The 26,216-nt window shown below is 40.4% G+C and overlaps 1 protein-coding gene across 5 annotated transcripts in view; it reads right to left on the bottom strand.

Moving 5' to 3' along the window:
* Window positions 1-26,216, bottom strand: part of COL19A1 (collagen type XIX alpha 1 chain) — a 183,852-nt gene that overhangs the window by 99,491 nt on the left and 58,145 nt on the right. For all 5 annotated transcript variants that reach the window (XM_081856878.1, XM_081856874.1, XM_081856876.1 and 2 more), the window contains exons 7-11: window positions 24,339-24,419; window positions 22,233-22,358; window positions 19,565-19,618; window positions 7,207-7,260; window positions 816-869 (exon numbers count right to left, since the gene is read on the bottom strand). In XM_081856878.1, the coding sequence (XP_081713004.1) occupies window positions 816-869; window positions 7,207-7,260; window positions 19,565-19,618; window positions 22,233-22,358; window positions 24,339-24,419 (369 nt within the window). The remainder of the gene's footprint in view (window positions 1-815; window positions 870-7,206; window positions 7,261-19,564; window positions 19,619-22,232; window positions 22,359-24,338; window positions 24,420-26,216) is intronic.

The raw sequence follows: 26,216 nt of genomic DNA, 5'->3' as shown, positions 1-26,216 counted from the left end.
GTCCCTGGCAAAGAGTCATGGGACCGCCTCGCCGATTCCCCCATCTGCCCCCCTTCTCCACTGGTGCTACGCTGATTCTCTTCCCCAGAAGATGGGCTGCCTCTCCCCATCCCGGGACGCTCTCTGGGACCCCTCCGGAGCCCGCTCTCTCCCTCCGGCCCTGATGGCAGTTCCCTGACACCTGGATATTAAGCTGTGTGTACAATATCTATTACACTAGAATGAAGAGGCTGTGTGGTTTCAAGAATAGATTCTGGAAGCAGTGTTTGAATGCATCTTATGAAAAATCACAATACGGAAGTTGGATAGTCCCTCTAAATCTGGGAAAGATTAATTTTTTTCTATCAGTAGATTCACTGATATAAAGTACTGCACAATAATCATGACCTTTTAATTACCAAATATACACAAAATATATTTTGTCATGTTCAATGCACATTCCACTGGTGCTTAAAAGAACACTATTACTCTACAGATTAGTATCAAACAATGGGCCCCATGTTTTTACACAACATTAGACTGGAAAGAAGCCATCATTGTGTTTTTCTTCTTGCTATCTCTGGACCACCTTTTGGTGTATTCATCTACTTATATTTGACCTTCCATCAAGAAGTTTGGGGTGCATTTTATTGTCACAGCAACCCACTGAGTTTGATCAGAACATGGGAACTTTGATACAGCTATTCAGTGAGTTCAAGGGATTTTTGCAGCCAAACCCAACATTCTACTCTTGCTACTTCTGGAAAACAGAAAGGAATAGAATGAGAGAAATAAGAAACACAGAGCTGCAATAAATTGATATAAATCGGTTCTACCTTTTCACCAAAACCACCAGGAGCACCAGGAACACCAATCAGACCATCTTCTCCCTGAAGCAAATTATATATAAACTGGATTATCCATCAGCCATTAACTAACTAATTGGAAACATTTTATGTGGAATTATGAAGAAATGATAGCAATGTTCTCCATTATCCCATCTTACTTATATAGATAGATCAATCTAATATTTTCTAACCCAACTGTAACACTAAGGGCTAGAATAGTCTGGATATTTATAGAAGTATGAGCATATTTGCCCAATATATAAAATATGGTGTCTATAGAGCAGCCTTCCCCAACCTATTGCCGATCTGATGTTTGGGACTGATGGGAGTTGTAGTTCAAAACATCAAGAAGTTACCAGTTTGGAAAAGGCTGCTGTAGAATATTTAGGGCCCTCTGGGCTTACATTTCCTCTGCACTTTCCAGGCATGGTCCACAATTTAAAGCTGCATGTCCAAGCACCTCCCCACCCCCCCACCCGGAACTTTCCCTGCGAAAACCCGCTCTTTAAAGCTCAGTTGGGCCAAACATCAATCCATGGAAAACCTGAATTGTCATTTGCTCCAATTCAGCTTTAAAGAGTGGGTTTTCACAGGGAAAGCTCAGGGCAAAATAACAAAAAACGCTTGGACACTGTGTATTAAGCATAGACCTCTGCCTGGAATGAACAGGGCAAAAAGGAACTGTGGATAAGTTTGCTTAATTTGACAGTGTTTGATACACTTTGGTCCACACCTCACTATCCATATGGTCACACTGCATATTTTTCAAGATGCAGTAGAGTCCCAGTTACTTACAAATTATCTTCTAAGCTATCACAAAGGACATCAGGCAGCCCAGCATTTACATGCAGGCCCTAGGAACCTGCACAGCCATTATATATTTTACATGTGATATTATTGTGCAGCTTGGAAACATCCCAAGAATCTATGGCTACAGCTGAATATAATGCTAAATTATTGTTTAGAGTTACAAGACTAAGTCTAGCCTCCTCCTGCTTTCATATGTTCCCAGTCTGGTTCACATTAACCACAGTTTAGCATGTCAGAAAATTCAACCACAGGCAATGCTAGAATATAAACATTCTATATTTACTGTATAAAATACATAGATGTAGTTCAGGGATGCCCAACTTCCAAGAGACTGCGATCTGCTCCCACTAAAACAAAACAACACCTGGCAGTGATCTACTCATTGTATTGACCAAAGTTGTTAAGCTTTTTTGGGGGCGAATTGATCAGAGTTGTTGAGCTTTGGGGGGTGGGGTGGGCCGGATCATGTGATAGACCAGGAAAGCCCAGTGATCGACTGGTAGATTGCCATCGACCTGTTGGACATCCCAGATGTAGTTACATCAGCAAAGACTCACTGGTGATACACAACTTGATGGTGATGCTGGATCATTGATGGGGGTTGGAATGAGTGATAGATCTCTATGCAGAGAGGTCCTTCCAAAAATACAGATCCACTATCCATACAACCCTTGCCTCCTCCTTTTTTAAGTCACTCAACATCTAACTTGTCAAGGGAAACACGTGTCCTACATGGTGAAAGTGAGGAAATGTGTATATCCAACAGTTGCAAGGTGTGGGTGCTTCTGTGCTACCACTGAGTATGCTTGCATTGCTTCATTTAACGAAATTGATAATAGTGAATTTTCAGAATGGAGATGTCTGTAAACAATTAGCACTAAAACTGAGCATTCCACTTTTAAGAAACAAGGACACAAGTGAGTTATGCTTTGGAATTGGGGGTGCTTTAAAACATCTTGCTTGGAGATTATTGCTTGGCTTAACAAAAACAGCATCCAATTGTTCAGTAGAATCTCATGTGACCCTATAAAGTACCATCAAATGGCGATGTGGCTTTCTGTTGACCACATTTTGAGGGAATTTCTGCAGTCTCATTTTTGTCTCTTCCAGAAGAAATTCCTGAAATAAAAGTTTCTCACAGCTGCTATTATATTTTTTGGGAAGTGACCAAAAAGGTCACTGGGTTCACATTACCATTACAGAAGTTCCATGCTGTTAACTACTCTTTTGCCTACCCTGTCTTGTTGCATTGCTTCATGCCGTACAATAGAAAATGCATTTAACCATGGTAAACCATTTCCTGTTTTTCACTCACAGCTTTCAAAAGGGTCTAAAGATGATACTGAAACAATTTATTGTGGTGGGAATTAGACTGCTCTTTGGTTTTAAGCATGCAGTTCTGAATCCCACAGGATAAACAACTAGCAAAGAAGTGCTTCGATGAGAGAGTAGTGATTACTTCAGAGTGTGGCATCAGAAAACAGGTGTAAGAAAAAAACACAGAAAATAAACTGTACAGCAGAAAGTCATATATCAACAATTCTATACACATTACTTGGCCCTGAATGTGAAAATATGTCTGAATCTCAGGATGTAGATAATTACATCCGGTGGCATTTTCAGTGTGTTTAAATTTGAACATATGGCCATATTCCTTGTTCGATGAGACTTCATCTTTGCATACTATTCTTGCATATCATTCTTTCATTTCAGTAAAAAATAATAATTTCAAAGCCCTTTATTGTTCTGCATAAATTTAATTCAGGCTCATTGTGTTACGGGGATGCTTGTGACCTGGGCTAATAAATTAAGCAAGATGATATAAGGATCCAAGCTGAGAGGCTTCTTATTCTCCTTCCTGCTAGAGCACATTCTGTCCCCTGAAAAGCTTCTTCAAAAAAATCAAGGAGTCCTCCAGAGTGATTTGTGAGGAGTTGCAGTCTGAAATGCAAATCCAGAGGTTCTGGCACTCTAGAACATGCCCTAGAGTGTCCAGATCAACATCAATTTCCCACGGGCATTTATCTATTTTGATAAAGACATTTTAAGATAGCAAGCACATTGCCAAATTGGTTTTGCCCAGGCCTGCAAATATCTCTGCAAATTGTCTCTTTGACTGTATAGCTGATAGAAATATGCAACTGAGTACACTTAGAATATTTTGCATCTATTAGAAAATATTTTGCATTCTAAGAGAATATTAATCTCTTAAAAGGTTTTGCAAACAAAAAGAAGAGCCAGTGTACAAGTAGACTTGCAAAGACATCTTTTTTGTGTTTCCTATCTGCGTGTCTTTATTTTTTGAAGATTATTCAGATGCTTGTTTCTAAAATGAATGCTTCAAGGCATTTAAAACAGCTAAATCTTGAAGCAAATATGTGTGAAAAATCAAGAAAGAAATGTTTTTATTTACGTAACACTGCTTAGCAGGTGGTCTCAACAAATGTAACTTAGCTTAAAAGTCCTGAGAATGTTCTAGTAGGCTGTTAACAACCAAGTCAGTACTGGAAAAATGTTCTTTAAACACTTGTGACCACAAATGGCCATTTCACACATAATATGGGAGCAAATATAGGTTTGCCTCAGAATGTGCACACATAGTTGTTGATCCTGATGACTACCTGTATGATAGACATTTGCATATTTAAGATGTATAACATTTAAGACACCTTTGTTTATTCCTATAAAAGGAATTTGTATGGTGGCCTAAAGGCAAACCAGTACTGCATTAACACTAAACATACTGGTCTTGAGTCAAACAAGAGTGTAGCGCTGGGGCAAAACAGCCAAGCATTCCAATTCAGAGCTTTTTAATGAAACAAGCTCAGTTTTCACAATCCATTACACAGCCCTTGCAAGGCTGAGACACTAACTTTGTAAAAATGAAACATTACTGTTCAGGTCCAGAAGTAACCCAGATTGTAAAAGTCGCCTCCGTATGCAAGTGTCAGTTTTATTCATTTCAATTTCAATCCTGATGAATTATTTGCTTTCTCTACCTCACAGAGAGTGAATATATTAAAAGAGTCTGCAATAAATACATAATATTGTGGAAATGCACACTCTGCAAGGGACAGATGCTGTTGAAATAGTGAAGACTAAGGTTCTGTGAATGGAACAATAATGGTGTTATGAGTTTGAAGGGGGACCCCCCTAAACCCTAGAAATTAATAAATGGCAGGACTTTGATTATTTGGGATGTGAAGGGAGAAATACAAGCTAAAGAGGAATTCCTGAGCTAGCCTAGGCAAAATTGCCTGGCCAAGCTAGGGCTGTTGAGAAACAATACAGCGCCATTGACAACGCAAGAGAACTGTCCTTCCCCACACCCTGAGGTGTGAAAGGAGACTGGGGGTTTAGAAGGTTGCCAGGGTAGCTAGGTGTGAGGTGACAGGAAAAGTGTGTTTTAGGAAGGTGTTGTTATAAGAATTCTAAGGTCTTATATATAAAAAAATAAATGTTCATAAATATACAAGGTAAACACATACATAAGTATATAAACCATGTGTCTGAAATAGTACAGGAGAACAATCCTGAAGCCACTTCACAATCCTGAAGACTCTCCCAAATTGACCTCAAATATGTCTCTGGGAGGAGGAAGGAAATGGGAAAAGCTTTCCAATTGTCTTTAGACTGTAGGGGCTTACACCTCTCTGTAAATACAGTCTGGCAAATATCTGTTAAGCTGAACACACTATCAATATGCATAAGAGATTCAGGAACTAAGTATTTACCATCTCAAAGGAATGGGCAGGCTCTCAGGCAATCAGATAAGTCATTATCAGGTATACTGGCAGACAGGAGAGAAGCAACACACTCAAATTTCTGCTGGGGACCACCTCTTTCTGTGATGCATGAATGATGTTTTGGGGGTGGTCTTGAGCTACAGGCTAGGCAATTTCAAGTCTATATAAGAGATTGCACACCAATGTTCTGGGTTCCTCTCCTCCCTCCCTGCGTGGGGGATTGGGGGACGCCTGTTGCAACAGTTTAATAAAGAACACGCTTACTAGCTGCTTTGCTTCTCAATATTCTCTGGTTGGCCTCTGTTATTTTCTCCTACCAATAGAGAACCTACTTAAGGACTCTATACGGGCTCTTAGATACCCCATAAGGGAAAGGGAGCAATATTTTTATTATAATAGTGTGCTGGCTGAGGTGGGCACAGCTGGGTGAGACCAACTCCACCCTGTTCACCCACCCAGGTTTCAGTGATACATGCCAGATCAGGCTCCTCAAAAAAAGAAGAAAAAGAAGAAGTAAGGTGTGCTGAGAAGAAGGGAGAACAAACAGAGAAATCTTAGTATTTTAATTTTTATTATTGTGGTTGGTTTGGTGGTTTTTTAGAGCTACTTTAGGTCCATGGGGTCACGAGGAGTCGGACACAACTAAACGACTAAACAACAAATGCATTTAGAGAAGTGGGGTACAAATAAACTAAAATAATTACATACTTAAAACCTATACTTTTATTTTTTAAAAATGGGAAATATCAGATCCGTTTTCTTTTCTTCAGAAAACAGTGAATGAGCTAGGTCTAAAGATTGGGTATGAGTATGTGCTTGCTAATATGTTAGCTTAGAACATTATCAGACTAGATACAAAGTCAGACAGACAATTTTCCACTACTTTTGTTTTTGAATACTTATTTTGACTAATCTTTCTACTCAATACATTCCATTATACAAGCAATTCATGCCTTGCATATTTTATCAGATTCCTTCCCCTCCTTCACGTAACAGCAATTGGCTTTGCGCTTTTACAGTGCCAATTCCCAATTTCATATAATCTCTCTTCCGTTTTAATATGATGACAATTTGTCTGTCACTTATTATGAAATAGAAAAGGCCTGTAATTTTTTTCCCAGGAAGACAGGGAGATCTTTTTATACTGAAGATGATCTGTTGAGCCATAAATAAGCAGTTGCCACCTTCAAAGTGGCATGGGGAGAGAGAGAGAACAAGATAATTTTTGCACTGTATGGTATGATTTTATTAAATGTACAAATGAAACAACACAGAGATGAGAAATGCCTACAACGTATATTGCAATATGGCATAGATAAGCAGGGACTACACATTAGCTCATTCTTATTCTGCGTTTTCCAAGTTGATCTATTGAAGAATTCACTGAACTGGTTTACTATTCATCACCTCATATTTCACCCCTCTAGTGACCCATTTTTTGGTTGGCCATGACAAGTCTTATGATTTACGTGTGTAAATGATATTTTTCACCTCAGGTTGCGAAATGGCCTGTGTTACGAGGCAGGGTGCAAGCAAGAGTCTATTCAGCAGCCTCAGCTTTTGTAGCTGACAGTCAAGGTCCTGGCCTCCCAAGACAGGTGGGAAAATCTGATTTGTCAGGTTTTTTTAAAAGTAGCTTCTACTATGTTTTTAAATGGTAACAAACATCAGTGTTAGTTTACATATATTAAACTATTTTGGTCCTCAGGATGTCAACAATATAAGACTCTTTTGCCAAACGTCCTAATTTTTTTTTTTTACGTTTAATAGCACCGATTGAATTATATCACTGCAACTCGTGAGGTCAGAGGCACGAAACTCACCTTCTCACCGGGAAAACCAGGGGTGCCATTTTCTCCTTTAGCTCCTTCTTCACCCTGTAAAGTAAATTGTAGACAGATTCGTCAGCTTGTCCAAGTTGTTCTTTAAGAAAACATTCAGCCCCTCAAAAGTTTGATTCTGCTTTATTTTTTATTCCATTATTTCTACTGAACAAGAACAGCAAACGAGTACCACAAGCTGAGAGACAGACAGCCAAGAGACTTCCTGCTAAGACAGAGATGGGATCAGACACGCCTAGATGAGCTGCCTTTTCAAGCTGTGTTTCTCGGTGCCTAAAAGCAAATGTACCTCTTTTGAATCCTTGTGAACCTCACTGAAGGCAGATGGGTGGCATTCACACCTTAATCTCCTTCATTAACTGTGCTAATGGGCCATAATTCTGCAGTTCCCCAAGGGCCTATGGCTGCCTCCCCACCAGGGCCTAAGAGCACTATTCCCCCAACTCTGCTTCAGAAGAAGCAAAGGAAGGTTTTCTTCTGCACTTTAAAAAAAATGGCAGCAGATTTAAAAACAATATTAAAAAATCAGTGGATGTGCTACAGATCTCAGTGGATACAATAAACAACCATTTGGGAATAGGTGAAACAAGGCTGGCACAAAGGACTGGGGGAGAGAGAACATTAATATACGAGGCCCTATAGGCTGATATCAAGGCTGCTTGTGAAACACCTCAAACTCTCACCAGAACAATATAGGAATTGTTGGGAACCCCACAAATTTCACTGGCTCTCCATTGCATGCTGTTTTGGATTTATCCCTTGAATTAGATATCAAGCTCCTAGATCTTTTATCTCACACACAGGAAGGAGGCCACTCCTATAGCCTTTGCTGTAAAATTCCTCTAATTCCCCACCAAGGAAGATATACTCAAATATGCAAGAGAGAAGGGAATGTTTCATTGGGTTGACTGTAATAATGTGTGCATTATGATATTCCCCAACCACCCAAAATAGGTGGTTGAGAGTTGTTTTCAGAGGTATGCCAGATGGCAAGAGACAGAAACACAAGCTTATACATCTGACGTCCAGAAATCTTTTGTCTTTGACATGCAGGCCACATAAGGGCCTTCCGCAATGCAGCATCAGCCGAGGACTTCCTTACGCAACACCCAGCTGAAGAGTGATGTGAAATACACCATGCTAATTTCCTTCAAACATATGGCTTGATGTTATCTCTTGGGACAAAGGCTGAACAGACAGCCTCTCCTGCCATAACATTTTATCTCTCTTTTGTTGGAATTCCCTTTACGCTTTCTCCATCCTGCCCCCTCCACACCTCGCACAATATCTTCATTCCTTTTTCAGTTCCTTCAATTCACTTCTAACGTAAAAATTTGTGGGGTGGCGGTGGCTGCTGGTCATAACACCCCTTTTCACTTTCATCATACCACCAGTGCTTGCTTGATCTGCACAACAGGCTTAGAGTTTACTAGGTATGGCCCATGAGAAATATCGTTTTATAAAACTCATCTCTCCCTTTCACCACACACACACTGTACCAACCTCAACTCACTTTTGTCCTAGTTGTTATATGTGAAATGGATATTAACTGGAATAGGACTGTGATTAATTCAGAGCTGGTCTTTGTAGGCGTGTGCAATGTTAAACTAATATAATGTAAGGCCCCAGAATGGTTCCCTATTCCTCCCTCCCTTCCATAGCTGTCAGTGTTTCCCTTTCTTTGAGGGAAATTCCCTTATTCCAAATAGGATTCCTCGCAAGAAAAGGGAAAAGTTAACAGCTATGCTCCCTTCCTGCTGTAATGATGTTGAATAGGCACATTTCAGCTTTGGTTCCCCACAGCCTCTCATTTTGATAGCTCTCCCTTTGTAATATTGGATGGATTGGTGCTCCTTCCCTGGAAGCAAATTAGGAAATTTGTGTTTCAAGGCAAGAAGCAAGTCCCACTCCTATAATCTGAATATTTTAATCTTTCTTTATTATTATTATTACTCCCTCCCTTTTTAAAGATAATTTATCAACTGTTCTCCTTCCCAATAATTTTTTTTAGATCTGATCGGGATAACATGTTACAGATAGTGCTGCTAATGTCCTAACATTTTTGTTTCTTCTGGTATGTGAAGAATATTACCTAGTTTTCTTTTCCCATTGCCTCCACCTCTGCAAATTTTTACATAAGAATTAGCCTTCTCGGGCCTAAAAACGAATAGGGAATCCTGAAATTGATGGGGCTCATCTCTCTGTTGCACTCCCCCAGTACACTAATTTTCAGAGAATACTGCTATGCCTACCTCTCCAATTTCCATGAATTTCCTGGGGCACCTCGTTAAATACAAACTAGTGTTAACCACAGGTTTAAAAAATTGAGAGCAGAAATTGTCCTCAGTGAAGACAGCCACATTCCTAAAACAGGCAGGCATACATTATGCGAGTGCTGAGTAAGTGAGGCTTATGACTGCGATCTCTCTCAAAAAAAGCCAAAGGGGTAGTTATCCTGCTTTGCAAATCTTAAACTTTGCAGCTAGAGAAGGAAATCAAGGACCCTGAAGGTCATTTTATATTACACTGCTGGGTAAAAATTAGCAATCATAAATATTTATGACCCCAATGTAGACTTCCGATCACAATTTCACAACTATTTTCAACATCTACAGGTGCTGTCCTATGACCATTTAATCATAACGGGAGATTTTTATTTTATCCTAAATAATGTTTTGGACTGTAATACCTTTCTTCTGCATGCAACATCACAGACTAGTTTGCCAATATTACAAAAGTACAAGTCATAGATATTAAATACAGTGGTACCTCGCGTATGTAACCTGAAGCGTATGTAACCCGAGGTACCACTGTACTCTAGTGAGTCAGACTATACATTTCTCTCTACCGTAACCAAAATTGTTTTAGGCCAGATTACAGTATTTTCAGATATCCAAGACTTTGATCTGTATGAAGGTTGCTTGCAAAATTGACAAAATAGCCAATTCAGACAACACAGCAATTTTTTTTCCAAAAATACAACTGGCCGTGTCTGTTCTTTCCATGTCAAAGAGGCAGCTCAATTCATCACATTTGAATGATCAGGGCTTCAATACACAAATGCACACAGAACTGATTGACTTTCTTTTTTCAAATTAATCAAGGTTCAATCTCTTCCAAGGCCAGGATAATGGATGCTGCTAGGGAAAAATGGGAAAATAACTCTTTAATGCTACATGAAGCTCATCCCAGTCCTGTCCACTGCAAAATATAAGCCGCCACCCCCCCCCAAAAAAAACCTATATAGCAGCAACAACAGAATTTACATTAACCATGGGTAGACAAACTAAGGCCCAGGGGCCAGATCCGGCCCAATCGCCTTCTAAATCCGGCCTGCGGATGGTCCAGGAATCAGCGTCTTTTTACATGAGTAGAATGTGTCCTTTTATTTAAAATGCATCTCTGGGTTATTTGTGGGGCATATGAATTCGTTCATTTTTTGTTCTTTAAAATATAGTCTGCCCCCCCCCACAAGGTCTGAGGGACAGTGGACCAGCCCCCCTGCTGAAAAAGTTTGCTGACCCCTGAGTCATCAACCTAGCAGTAGCAAAGTTACTGGAATAAAGGGAGGAAGCCTAGTAAATTCTTGGTCTACTGTCACCTTCAGCATATAAAATCTAGAAACATAACTCCTGCAGTTAGAAGGACAGAGACAAGCACAACATAAATTGGAAATGCAGTTCTTCAAACTATAAAGAAAAAAGTAGGGGTTAATGTTGAAAAACTAAATTGACTTTTTTCAAAACCATAAGTTCACTTTCTCAGTTAGTATATGAATTCATGGTCTCTTGGCATTTGATACACACAAATATCTGTATGAAGTGCATTTGATTAGGTCACACAGGAGGGGGATCCACTTGTACATTGTAGATTACAAAATCCCAGTGATAACTTTCAGTTTGCTGCAGAGAACAACTCAGTGCTGAATACAAAAGGCCATACTTGTTCCAATTTTAAGAATTTAGTGCTTTCACAAAACTATTGAAATAATATGTAAAACCCACTGTCCATTTGTACAAGTATAATGATAATTGTAAACTGTATGAGCCTGCCATACACTACTTTTGAAACTGGAGATAAACCCCGTGTATTATATAGTACTTTCTTCAGTAAGAAAGCCTTCTGATCACAATATTGTAAAATAAATATTTTAAAGGCCACCTCACAACAGTCTTTAGAAACAATTGTCTAAGGAAGAGATTCCCTTCTGCATGTTTCAGACTTCAGGAATTATATAGCCTGGGGAACTGTCCACTAGTGTGCTAATAATATTATATGTTTCAGTTGATCTGGAATTAAAGAAAAACAAGAAAGAAGTATTCTAGTACATAATAATAATAATGATAATAATAATAATAATGACAAGCCACATATGTTTGCCTTCTAATGCATAAATAAATGAAAAAGGTTTTGCTAGTATTATGAAACTAATCTGATTCTGAAGGCACTTCTTGCATGATAAATGTTTATACCCCTCTGCCCTATTGCTTTACATTGCTTGAGAATGTCATATATTGCATTATTCTAATATATGGGCTAATCTGTTCAGACTGTTTGGTTAAAGTGGTATTTCAGGAGGCTGAATTAAATGTGAGTGTTCAAAAGAAAAAGGAATTTCAAATCTAAGCTACATGTGGATTTGATTCCTGGCTTCTGCCATTATATCGTAGATGGAACAACCGCTGTGGATTTGATGTGCTTGAGGGTTACCTCACCAACACAATGAGTCAGATATTTCATTAGAAGCAGGTCTCTGAGGTATAAATGGCTTATGTTTCTGAAATGTCTCCTCCTTTTGAATCGTAATTACCTTTAGGTTGTGTCCAACTCTAAAATCACATGAATCATTAGGACATAATTTAGCTGACGTTTCTCAGTGAATATTGTTTATACATGCAACACACCCCAGTACAGAAAAAAGTATTGAAATATTAAAACACATTGGGTTGGATGTAGAGTATTTGTGTGGAACTCTGCACACGGATGGCCCTGCTACCGGGAAGGGTTGATTGCCAATTCCTCCTTTCCTTAACAAGCTGCTCTGGAAGGTTAGGAGACCTTTCAGAACAATGTAGGAGATGGTTTGAAAAGTTGCATTGGGATGTGTAAATAAGTAAAAATCACCTGCCCTCCTGCTGCTGGGTGTTCCAGTCCCTTCTGTAAATGGAATGAGTCCTTCGGGGACAGTCCAGATTCATGCCAGACTCTATTAAGATTCTACTGAAGCTCATAAAGTTAAGTAAAACAGGTGAGATGAGATAAATAGCTGTTTGTGAAAGGAAAGCTGAGTGTGTTAGAATACCTCTTGGGATAAGCAACTGCCCATAAGGCTAGGATATGGTTTGATTCTTTGCTAGTCTGAACAACAGCAGTTGCATATAAATGATGGAAAGCAATTAGGCAAGCAATCGAGTTAATATTTTCTAAAAATAAGGCATTTTTGCAAGTCACTACTACTTTATATGCACTAAATTGCCTCCATGCGCTACATCCTGCAGCTTTTATACCTGTCTTCCTGAAATCACAGCATTCATCTGCAGAAACTCAAAGGGCTGCACCTGTAAAAACCAGCTGGCACCATTTATTTATTGGCATGTGAGCAGGGGGTGGGTGTGTGTGTGAGCAAATCAAGCAAAATGAGCTGCACATGCTTGCACTCATTCCAGAAATTCACACCCAGTGAATTGAAGTAATGATGCTTAGTGTTTCTCATTGAAATGGGTTTGAATGCAGACATCCTAAGTTGGTTCAGTCACCAGCAGCAGGATGAAATCCTGACTATGTTTATTAGCAACTGCCACCAGCACTTAGGAAAGGAAGAAGAGAGGGTGAGCAGAAATTAATCATGTCAGTTTCTGTGACTGCCCACGGAATGAGCATTACATCATATTTTGCTTCCTGTGCTGCTTCCAGCTATTTTAAGAGAGCTCCTAACCATTTCGTTGTCTCTTGAAATGTATTTTTACACATGGCATACTCTGAATTCATGCAGTTCTATGTCTGCTATTCTTTTTTTTATTACAAAAAAAGACTTTAGTGTGACTAACTAGAAACCATGCTAAATATACACAGCTGCTTCATGACAACAGTAAATCAACTTCCCCTCCCCTTAAGCCTTTAAGATAACTATGGACTACAGCAAATTAGATTATGAAGTTATGCCTACATCATGTAATTGTCACTTTAATAAGCAGAGGCCAGACTCAAATCAAACAAACTCTTCAGTCCATGCACAGCTGAACTAGGTTCAGGGCAGCCAACATTTGACCCATGAGGCAGTTTGTGTGCTATATGGGGTTCATACTACCCTGAGCATTTTATTTAACCCGCTCACCCCCTTTTGATTATCTGTTTATTAAGATTCTTGTAAGTCATATAAAAATGTAAATTGTTAAAACTTCTTACGGAGTTTTTACAGACTGTCTATTAGTTCCTATGGTATTAGTCATTCCTAGACCCTCCAACGATGATTCACATTCCTAGAAACCAGGGAAGGCTTCTAATCCCTTTGCTGCAACCTTTTAACTCTAGGGTCCCCAATGGGACCCAATGGGACACTTGAGGTCTTGGTGCCTGTGAAGCCTCTGAGCTACCCCCATGGCCCTTATCATCACGAGGTGGTGAGGGCTGTTATAGAACTGAAGGAGGTAGCTAGGAGGGCAATGGTCTCCCGAACTTCCTCTCTGAAATCTATGTGATTTTCAAGGCTCAGGCTGCAATCTGAGCAGCCAAAAAGAAAGTAGCCTGAGCAACTGAGAAGCTAAGAGGGAAAGTGGAGCGATATGAAAGACTTCAGGGGAGTAAAACAGAGCAACTGGGGGAGGCAGGGAGAACAAAGTGGGGTGTCACAGGAGAAGAGAGTGAACTGTCAGAGGAATGGAGAAGGCAATGCTATGCACACTCAGATATGTTAGATCCAGTGTGTGCATGTAGGGAGATGGAAGAGAAGCACCCATGACGCTCTCTCAAAAATCTCAATGTGTCCACTGGCCCAATAATGTGTCACCTTTCTCAGTGAATTTTGTATATATGTGCCACACACCCCAGTACAGAAAAACAGGTTCCTCCAACCTAAGGTAGTAGAATGGATTGTACCACTTCAGACTATGGGTGGAGGATATTGGTTCTGAATGCCCTGCTATGGATGGATGATTTATTTTATTTTATTTTTATTCCACCTTTCCTCCCCAAAGGGCCCAGTGTGACAAACAAATCAATAATAAAAACAAATTTTAAAAACTTTTAAAGAAAGAACAGTTTAAAGATTCTCTCAACCAGTGACTTCAGTGTTGCCAACAACAGTGACTTCAGCCATCAAACGCTTAGGTAAGCAGGAATGTCATAAATTCCAGCTGAAAGTCAATAATGAGGGAGACAGACACACCATACCAGTGAGGGCACTCTACAGCAATGGGACCATCAATGAAAAAACCTTGTCACTGGTCAATGCCAAGCCCCAGTGACAGCACTACCAGCACTGACCTGCCAACCATAGGATCTAATATTGTTGACATTGGGGAAGGCAGTTTGGGGTACCTGGGTCCCAAGCTATTTAGAACTTTATATGATAGTACTAACACCTTGAATTTCGGCTTAGTAGCTCACTGGCAGCCAATGCAGCATTTTCATGACCAGTGACAATTATCAGCTTCAGTCTCCAAAACATATTCGATGGCAGCCCCACAAACAGCCCAAGTAACAAAGTACCACAAAAGGTGTCTGTCCAGATTAATTATTCTCTCCCAGTCTCTTTCATTCTGCACTAGTTTTCTACTTTCAAGTAATTTCTTTTTTGAATGTAAAGAAAACACTCATAAATGTAATCCCTGACATGAAACCTGAATTGATGCAGTCCATTCTAGCAGCACCTTGTTCTGTCATCTCAAAGGTCACTCAGAGCTATGGACAAATCAACCTTCCCCAACCTGGTGTCTTCCAATGGCCAGAGATGATGGGAGTTATTGTCAAAAACATCTGGAGTGCACAAGGTTGGGGACGGCTAGACTATAGCTTCAGTCCTATGGATCTGTTAAATATGCCTAGCTGCATTCAAAGAAATTTGATTTGATTTCAAATAAATGTGTTTGGCATTGAGCTGTCAGTGTGTTAACTGCAGGTTTTGCTTTGTTTTTTAAATCAACGTAACTGAAACTCCCAGAAGAAATATGGAAGGAAAGAACGATACAAGACAGGAAGAAGGGGTCAAACAAGAAGAAACAGCATGGGTCCATGAAAGGTAGAATATGTCAAAGTAATCTGGAAAAGATAATTGGTTTTCTGGACAAGGGCAATGTAGTCAGTTTAGTCTGTTTAGATTTCAGCAAAGCATCTGATATTGTGCCATATGGGAGATCTCTACCTAAATTGGAAATCATGGACAGTAAGGTAGCACTGTAGATGGATAGATAAGAAACTGGTTAAAACAATACTCAAAGGGCTGCACAGAAAGGCAATTTTTTCACATTGCAGAGTGTGGATACATCAAAGTTCAGCTCTGGAAAACTTATTTACATTCAGATGGCTGGTAGGGGGAGTAGGCGGATGTTGAGGAAATCTGATATACAGTTGGAATATGCTGGTGAAATTAGGAGGCATAATGAATATAACTGAGGGTCATCGGAGTATCAGAAATAGTATGAGATATAATTATGATATCGCCATGTTTTTGACATTAGTAATACTTCAGTCTGCACTTAGAAATTATGAACTGGAAATGGAGAAAAGGAAAGCTCCATTGAAGATAAGTACTAAGAGTCGCCAATATTATTCCTCTAAATAGTGAATTTCCGTTCAAGCGATATGCAGCAATGTTCACAGGGTTAAATAAGCTATCATGATACACAAGAGCAAAAGAGGACTTCAAAAAAAAAGTTAACAAGACGGGAGCTAAAGTGCATGTATTATTGTACCCAACAAATGTCACAAAGCAGCAGACATCAAAGAAAACAGAGAAAAAGATACCCTCCCCACAAAAAAACCCTCAGTTAGTGGGATCCAGGCTTGTTCCTGCACAACTGGAAGAATTTCTTCCATTTTCACAAGGAATCCGGGATTCGGCAGAGGCTCTATGTTGGAGGAAGGTGGGGTGGCAATTATTGTTGATACTGCATTCTATCTGCAGTTCCCAGCACAACCTCTCTTGCTCTCCCAGAGGGTCCCCAACCATCTTTTCAGCAGGCAAAGGGGCAAGAAAGAATCAGCAAAAATTGTCACCCCACACCATCTTTCCCAACACCAATGGTAATCTGCTGAGCACAAGTGAGAACCCAACTCAATTCCCACATAACACAAACAAGCAGGACTCAAGTATAACTCCACCTAATAAAGCACAGGACTCTATGGAGAGGAGGGATTGTAATAAATGAAATGCATGTCCCAGGTGGCTATTGGAGATTGGTTGGTTGTGGTTAAGTGGGGGACTAATTATTCTGTTACTCTGATGGAGTTTATTCTGAAGTTACTGTACTGTTACACAAGCATCCAGTCCAAAAAGTATGTTGCTTGGTTATAAGTTGCTTTGGGTTGCCTTGAGCAAGATGAAACAACTAACGAATTTAATAAAATAACAACAACAACAACAACAACAACATACAGTAGGTAGGAAGCCATCAGAATCAGGGCAGTCTCGGCACAAAATGAAGGCTAGAGAGGACACAGATAGAATCTGTTATTCAGCTTCAGTATTATATCAGAACTAGTCTGGGGACAGGGCTGGGGACAGGGTCAAAGGAGGAATAAAACAAGGCCGGGGGCAGGAGAGGGCATAGTGAGGGTCACCAAGATGAGCTATAAGAATGGCCTTGAAGAGCAGGTTACATAAGGAAGACATTGTCTTGTAGTGCTTTTCCCAGATGTATTCTAGGCAAATAAAATGATGGCTGCTGGCCATTTTCCAACATGTTCTGCATGATGCTCCTTCATTTTGCCTCCCCCAGCAAAAAAAGAAAAAAGAAAAAAAGTCAGAATTATCCCACATACACCCAAGTCAAACTTGCAAAATTGGGTGGGTTGTGATTTTTTATTGGTAACTTATCCCTAAAACTGTCTGAATACCTTCTACTGCTGGGACTTGAGGCAATAATAAGCCCTAACTACAACACTTGAGGAGCATCTACCCAAAGTACTAGAGTAGGGTCAGAGAAGCTCCGGCCACAGGACAAACTTGGCTTGCTGGGGTTTCAAATGTGGCCCATGAGGCTGCTTCCCCCAAACCACGCCCACCTGTCCCACACCTAATGTCATATGTGACGTCCGTGCCGACACACAATTAGGAGCCTTAAAATGCACTCCCCTGTTGGCAGGGGAAAGCAGCGCTCTGCTATCAGCTGATGAGTGGCAGAACTGAAGCCTGCTAGATTGGCTGCACTAGCAAGACCCCTGCAAGGAACTCAGTCGCACAACCAATGATTGCAGAAAGCAGACTTTGGCTGTACCAGCCATCAAGCTCATGGGCAGCAAAGCTGAAATTCAGGCAGTTCCTTGTGGGTTTTGGCTCTACTACCTATCAGCTGATGCACAATAAAGCAGAAAGCCCAAGGGTTTTAAAGCACTGCACAAGGCTCTTTTCAAGCCCTCATGATGCTTTCAGGTTCTGATTTTGGGGCTTCAATGTGCCGAATCAGCTGAGATCATTATGTTGTCAGGGGATGGGCAGGGGGGCCAAATTTGGCCCATGAGGATTTGGCCCACAGGGTGGAAACTGTTCCACACCCCTACACTATAGCAGGATGGCCTGGAAACAAATATCAAGCTTCAAAAGCAGGAAAAATAAACTGCCTCCAACTGCTTCCAATCCCTGGAATGGGAGATTGCATGAGATGGCAATGCAACAACAAAAATAGGCCACAGTTTTGTTAAAGGGCTAGCAACAAAGGACAGTGTCAGTGGGGTCTCTGCATTTGTTAAATGCTGATTTTTATTTTTTAAATCATTTTGCCCTGGTAAAAGGAAACACCACAAAGCTCCCTGAGGCTGATCTTGACAGGCTGGAAGCATAAACACTTCATTGTATTCCAATAAGCAGATTGACAAGCAGAATAATGTGAAATTTGAAATAGCCCTTTCAGAGCGGAATTAGATTTGAAAGAACACCTGCATTCAAACTCAAGTAAAGATTTTTCAACCCGGCTTCGCTGCTTTGAGCACATCAGATCCCTAAAACAGGTTCAGCCAATTATTAAAATGTACTCAAAGATGAGGAAAGTTTTTTTAAAAAAAGTCATCAGAAGCAAATTAGTCCAACAGAAACTGAGAAACAGGATCAATCCCTGGCGTTTCCAAGTAGGTGTAGTATAGACTACTAGACAATTGTGCAAAAGGGTAGGATCGAAGCAGGAGCAATTGGACAGCATGTCCAATAAATTATTATATGTCAGAAACCCCGGGTTATTGTGATGTGTAAATGCACCTCTGACAATTATAAAGTGGAATCTGCCTTCATTTATATGAAAGATTAAATTCACCAGGCACTGAAACAATGCTACATAGATGGGATCCATCATTATCATGTTCAAGGCAGCTCACAGAAGCAATAACCAAGGAAAACAGCACTAAATAAATAATGTATAAATCCAAACCGAATCACAGCACTGCCAAAATCCAAGTCAACCGAAAACTTTTACCAAGCAAATAGTTTTCGCCAGCCATCTAACAAAATATTAAAACTATTGTCAAGTAAATATGTTTGAGCATTCTGCAACTGGGGCCCCCACAATAAATAAAGTCCTGGCCTTGGTAGCCACCTACCTAATGTATGAAGATGAAGGCACAGAGCAGAGCATCCATCAAAGAGCTCAGAGAGGTTCATATGGAGCAAGACAGTCCTTCAAATACCTGGATTCCATGCAATCTAGAGTTGGGCAGAGGATCCACTGGCTGTAGGAAGCCAGTGTAATTTATGTCAAAGTAAATTGTAACTTCCGCTGTGTTGCTATGTCATTGAGTTGGAAGGGTTTTGGAATAGCGGGTCTTACTTTGCTTTTCAAAGGAAACCGGAATGTGCTGATGGATTCCTCCCCACTTCCACTTTCTCTAACATGTACAGTAAAACAATACAGTGGTACCTTGGTTTAAGAACAGTCTGGTTTAAGAACGATTCGGTTCACAAACTCTGCAAAACCAGAAATAGTGTCCCGGTTTGAGAACTTTACCTCGGTCTAAGAATGGAATCCGAACAGTGAAAGGGCACTGACGGCAGGAGGCCTCATTAGGGAAAGTGCACCTCAGTTTAAGAATGGTTTTGGTTTAAGAACGGACTTCCGGAATGGATTAAGTTTGTAAACTGAGGTACCACTGTATCAGTGTTGCCACCAGTGAAGCTTATATGAGGCTAGAATCTTACCTTTTCTCCTTTCTGTCCTGGCAAACCAGATACTCCTGGCACACCTGCTTCTCCCTGTTTAAAGTAAAGCTTGAAATGTTTTATTCCAGCATCTTACATTAGAGAAGTAAGCAGTATGAGCAGTGCCTGGATAATAGTCATTCTTGATAATGCTAAAAGAAAACACAGAGTTTAGCCCTTTACCATTCAGCCTTGCTCATCTCTATGATTACGGTACGTTACTGAGAAGAAAAAGTAGCACCTTTGTGACCTCAGCAGGTATTACAACAACTCTCACTGTTGCCTCAGGCCTTTTGTTTCTTGGTTTTTTGCTCCTTACCTTAAGTGCACTGATTACTGACTATGCAAGAGTTCTTGGCTAAAGTTTAGGATTGGTATAATGCAGAGTTGAGGAACCTGTAACACTCCAGATGTTACAGAGTAAGCGAAGTTAACTCTTTATTAAAAGAAACAGGATCTGGCCAGGAGTGCCAGGCCTAATGATAGGTCTTGTCCCTATGAAGCAGTTGTGGAGACTGAAGGTCCCTGCCTTGCCACAGCTGCCTAAGTCTCCTCCTCTCCCGGGTCTTTCCCAAGCAATCTGAGACTACACCTGCGTGGCTGCCTTAGCTGCTCACGCTTCATACCTCTCCTGATCCTGGGAGACCAGGGAGGAGGGGAACTTGTTGCAGCAGGAGGGGGGGGAGCTCCTGCCTTCTTTACCAGCCTGACTCATCTGTGCCTCTTGGTCTTCCTCCTCTCCTGCTTCCGATTGTGGACTTCTCACAGCCACAGACTCTTGTCTTCTCACTAAACCTTGTTACACTTCAGCTTCCAACACCTCCTCCTCCCAGACTTCTCCCTCTTACCACTCATTGTTGTCTCACCACGAGTCCCTGGGCTCTGAGCTTTCTACCCTTGGGAGTTCCCCAGCTGGTGCCTCCTACCATTCCTTTGTGTCCAGACAGTCCATGACAACTGCCATGCAAGCCAGCACTGATGGGAACTGGAGTTCAACAGCATCTGGAGGGCCAAAGGCTCCCCAGCCATGCTGCATTGGCTACTGATGTCACAAAAGCAATTATTCCCTAATAAAGGGGGAACTAGTATCACTCCTCGATGCAATTGCACCCGGGGAGTTTCTCCAAGGTGAAATTTCACAAGTTTCCCAAACACAGTATATTAATTCCTTTTCTGTCTCCTTTCTGGTAAGACCTCAGTATGTTGAAGAGGATGACATATTTGAGCGTATGGTCACTGATATCTGGGACATTATTACTATTATATTATCTTTCACACCTTTTCTAATATTTCCTAACATTCTGTTGGGATTTTTGTTTTGTATTGCTGTTTATGTCTTGCATGAACACACATACGTACCACTTCTGTGTGGTCTGCGAGCCATCGTTGAAGCCTGAAACATTTCATTTCCCACCCACCCCCACATTCCAGAACAAAAATACTGTAAGTTGCAGTTTTTTAAAAAAGGCATTGTATTCTAACTGCATAATGTCTGCTGCAGCTTGCTGTGTTCATGAAAATGGCATGCAAATTACATTATTTAAATCAGCAATGCTTTATGAAAAGCTGCCACCCATTCCAAACAGGCTAGTTCACGGGTCTGGCTGATAACCTCCTTGTGAGGTGATATGCAGTCGTTCTGTAATGTACCTGCTACTGATTCACAAGTGATTCTTCTTGCTGTCCCAGGGTGCCCAGACCATAGCTGTCAACTTTCAGACTGAAAATAAGGGATCAGCAGCCTCACCTATCCCAGGGACAGTCTACGGGATATCTAACAATCCGGGATAGCAGCGGGAAATGGCGCTGGAATAAGGGAATTTCCCGCAAAAAAAGGGAAGGTTGACACTATGGCCCAGACCCCTACTAAGATTTCTGCTTCTAAGATCCTGAATCATGGTTTTGAGTGTCCCAGTATTTGTCTCATTCACCTATTAAAGATTGCCACGGCTGGTGCTTTCTCAGACTCTTATGTCTATACCTGTGAATTGAACTCCCATCAGAGCTGTTCTTCCATAGTGGTCCAGCTATATTGCCATCCTAGTCCAGTTTCTATGCGCCACTTTGGAAAGAGCCAAGGACTGCCTCACACTGTGCAGCCTCTCAAACTAGCTATTCCAGGAAACAATCATTCATACCATTTGGAAATTTCATCTCTGCAGTATACCTTGGAGTGACATTTATCCAATCAACTTGAAGTAGCTGAAATAACCCTTTATTATAGTATTTGCTTCCCTTGTAGATTCCTCTAATCTTCTGTAATTCTGAACAGTCAGTGTCATTCGTGCTAGGTGTGTGTTTACACTGACAGAATAACCCTCTTGAGGGGGTTTTTATGGTAAAATTTGTTTCACAGAAGCTATGGATGTGCATCGGTTCTATGTAATCTTTAACATATTTCTGCCTCAGCCATTGCAGAACAACTTTATGGTCCTATATATTATATAGGAGTTTATAATGGCTGGCCATTGTTGCACCATTGGCATGGTTCCATTAATCTGTGAAGTCTATATTAAAAATAACGTAACTTCCACAAATGTTAAATACTAGCTAAAATACAAGGGACAAAAGGTGCGAGCAAAATGCCAAAGTTACTAGCCAGCAGCACAAATGTTACAGGTCACAAAAAGCAAAAAAAATGTTATGTATAAGCAACTAAGTCCTGTACCTTATTTGAAGAACAAAAGCATTTTTCTTCAGGTTTTTTTTCCATTATTGGAAGTGCATGTATTTCACCAACATGAACAGTTGATGGTGATGCTGCAGTAGTTTTCAAGCTTTCTTCCAAAGGGCACTGAAATAATAAATATATATTATTCCGATTTAAGTCTACATCTACAGTGATCAAAACATTTTTTCTATAGTGCCTTTTGCATCTGTAGAGATTACACTCTGTAGGGGAAGGAAGGATTAAATTAACTCCACGTTGATGCAAGCATTATGAAAACAGCAACCTGAATTCAAAATCAGGCCATGAATGATCTATTTTATTTTAATTTCAGAAAACCAATATTAGTGATCCACAGAGCAATTCTATGGAAGTTAAATCTAAAGTATGTCATGTGGTGTTCAATGATGCTTACTTCCTAGGGAGGGAGTTTGGGGCTGCAAGTGGAAATCTTCTCATCTACTGTACTGCTTTAGCATGTTTGGATATGAAAATTACAGTGTAATTCTATACCTACCTATTCAGGAGAAAGTCCCATTAAGATCAATGGGGCTTAATCCCAGGTAAATGGGAATAGGATTGCAGCCTGGGCAACCACTCTTTTTGCACACACTTCTAAATGCTGTACATATATTTTATTCTTTAACAATGGGGGGGGGAATGCATCTTACCACTAACACTGCAAACATATACACACTTATCTGGGAGTTAGGCTTACTGAACTCAGTGGGGCTTATTAATTCTGAGTAGGTATGTATATGACTGCAATTACCCACATTATCATTCCATGTGTGAGATAGGGCCTGACTTACATGCAAAATTCAATTTAAGCTTTTTCTAAAAAATATCCTTGATGCGGCAAATACGATCGCAATTGTTAAGTTGTGGGCGAACATATCAGACGACACAGCGATTCTTCCAAAGCAGCTCTTTATTTGTAAGCTGGAACAGAACTGAACTGAGGAGCTCAGTCAGCCTGCTTATATAGAGCTCCAGAACAACGTAACTGTTGCAACTTTCTAAAACTATCCAATCACTGAACGTCACTTTCGATCCTTCATTTGCATACAAACTATCCAATCACTGAACGTCACTTTCAATCCTTCATTTGCATACAAACTATCCAACCACTGAACGTCACTTTCGATCCTTCATTTGCATAACTATCTACAGTATCCCCCTGCTGGCCCAGGGTGAGAACTTCAGTACATAACAGCAATAATGTCAAATACGTAACTAAAGGATGTTATAAATGAACTAGCAAAATATTCTGTGCTTTTTATGTATAGCGGCTAGCTTGTGGGTCAGACTAATCCACTAGGTTCTTAGCCATATGAACAGCACAATACTTCTAAATGGGAAAAAATAAGAAAAATGGTAGAAAAAAACAGAAAATAACACCTAGCTAGAATGAGAGAGGGAATTAGAGCGCATCCAGACTTTGGCTTGTCCTGTTCCTAAAAAGTACAGGTCCAAGCAGTTTCCCACTGCTTTCTAGGCATGGATCCAAGCAGTTTTGCCCTTGCCCTGCCCCTTTCCCCCCAAAAACCCACTCTTTGGTGCTAAATTGGAGCAAACATCAATCCAGAGAAAACTCAATTGACTTTTGCTCTGACTTAGAAGTAAAGATCGGCTTTCCTCCAGGGGAAAGTAGTGTGGCAAGGGCAAGCCTGAATAAGACCTAAGGCTCATCATTAAGGATTCTTTGCAGGTAGTATTCAGATGTTTATGTTTATCAAATACTCTACCTAAAACATATAATGGGTGTCTCCACCTACATCAGCAATTGTACTGATCAAGTGTAATGAGACCCAAACAGAAACTATGGTATAGGCATACATCGACAACGGTTGCCCATAGAAATCCCTCTTGTTTTCAATATAACTTTTCTGCTTGAATTATTGTTTCTCAAGTGTTGATCCTTTCCCATTCCATATTTTTCAGCATGAAAAACTAATCTAGGTCACACTTCCATTTTGAAGAACGGACTAATCTTGTGATACCATGAAATTTATTTGCATTTCTAAATGGAGAAAGAAGGACTGTACCGATCTGTGTGTTTCTGGGGCGGGGGGAAAACTTGCATTTTTTATTTTCTTAACTTACCATATTCTCAGATAATTCACAGCAAGTCTCCTGAGCAGCAAGACTGGGATTGCAGTATATTATCATGTGGCCAACTTCAATCTGTTTAGTAAACACAGAGGTGTTTATCAGCTTTATAAGGTAATCAATCTTGACACATCTGAAACCTCTGTGACCACAATCCAGCACAAAATTAAACCACTTGAACTCATAGAAATGAATGGGACTACGTACGCCAAATTCTATTTTGGGTTGTAAACTCAGAAAGCACATTACAGTGTTTCATTTTAAAATGTTGTACTTGCATATATTATTTGTGAACACAGGAGCAGCCCACATAATCTAATCTAATAATACAAAACACAAGTATATTGAGCCAAACACAGCTCTTATTTATACTGTATAATTTTTAAAAAAGCAATTGCATTTATCTACCACAATGAATATTGCAGTTTCCTACATTCCTTTGGCCAACTAACTTGATATTTTTTTCAGGATATGTTTCAAAACTGGCAGGTATATCTCTCCAAAAGACGCTTCTTTGATTTTTTTCTAGGAGGAGTGCTACCTTTATTTACAAACTCATCCACTCTTAATACTAGTAACAATATAGTAAAATTATTTAGGACATGGCTTTGTCCCAGGTGCCTGTCTGTTCCAACACTAATGCATGCAACTGGCCTGGCAATCATCAGGGAAGAGATGGTACTGCTGCTTCCCTGTTCCTTTCTAGAGTGGAAGTAAGGATCTCTGCTAGAAGGCAGGGCAGGAACACTTGGTCATTCTGAACCAGGGTCAGCTAAATCAGCTTCTCATAGCCACAGAAATGATGCTGGACGGAGCACAGGAGGTTCCAGGATTCTTGGCATGGCTGACGTTTGGCAGAACTGAGAGGACAAGACATGTCCTACTGCAGCACAATAAAGTTATGAAATGAAACCTTCATATATATTCTTGCCCCCTCAACTGCTCAAAATAAATGTTGGAGTTTAAACAATGGATTTAGCAGCGTAAGAATACAGGCTGGACTTGTTTTCCTGACCAGGGAATTGCTTGGGGATGGGCCATTATGAAACAAAGACATTAACCCATCAAGAAAGCCGTCAACAAAGGCAAAAGGCTCTCTGTAGGACACAGAGTGGGGAGACCCCGCCCTGAGCTCAGAGTAATTAGCAAATGACAATCCCAGAGTTGGGAGGGGGAAGTTTCCAGAATTACAGGGTGGAGGACATAAGTAAACAGGAAAAAGGTATCCCTTTTGCAAGGGGGGCACAAGGCAGGCAGTCTGTTTTATGCTTCAGAGTGGGCCAGATATGTGGTTTTTTTGCAAAAGTTGCACATTACGCAAGAGTTTGCATGCTGCAGAGCAAAGTCTATGCATGAGAATTGTGAGACATTTATACAGTCTAAAAACAGATGGAAAGGAGTCGGTGGTCATGCATGAACAAAAGAATAGGACTGAGGGAATAAAGGGAATGTGGAAATAGGTAGTAGTACTCTCTTACTACAGATTAAAAAAAATGAAATCTTACTTGGAGGTGACTCACAGCTGATATTAAAGTCACTTTTGCATATTCCACAGCTGAGGCAATGTAAAATTTAAAATGTGTAATTTAAATGCTTTCTACATCCTACAGAGCTGGTTCACACGTAACAGTAAGTCACTTTAAAGCCATGGATTATGTGAATGTCCTGCCATCCCTATGTAGCTCTCTCCTGCACGTGTGGCACAAACAAGCCATAGTATAGTTTGTCATGTCATACAAACCCAGATTGTGGTTTGTTTTGTTTCAAATAAACCACAAGCAATAAGCCAGAAACAAACCAATGTTTACTCTTAAGTTTATTTCCGGATCACCACTCTCAGGCCTCACCAACACTTCCATTTGCCCTGCTGCT

The sequence above is a fragment of the Podarcis erhardii genome (genome assembly GCF_964252035.2).
Source record: "Podarcis erhardii genome assembly, chromosome: 3".
Lineage (NCBI taxonomy): Eukaryota > Metazoa > Chordata > Lepidosauria > Squamata > Lacertidae > Podarcis > Podarcis erhardii.
The sequence above is the reverse complement of the archived record's forward strand: the minus strand, read 5'-3'. Positions and strand labels throughout refer to the sequence as shown.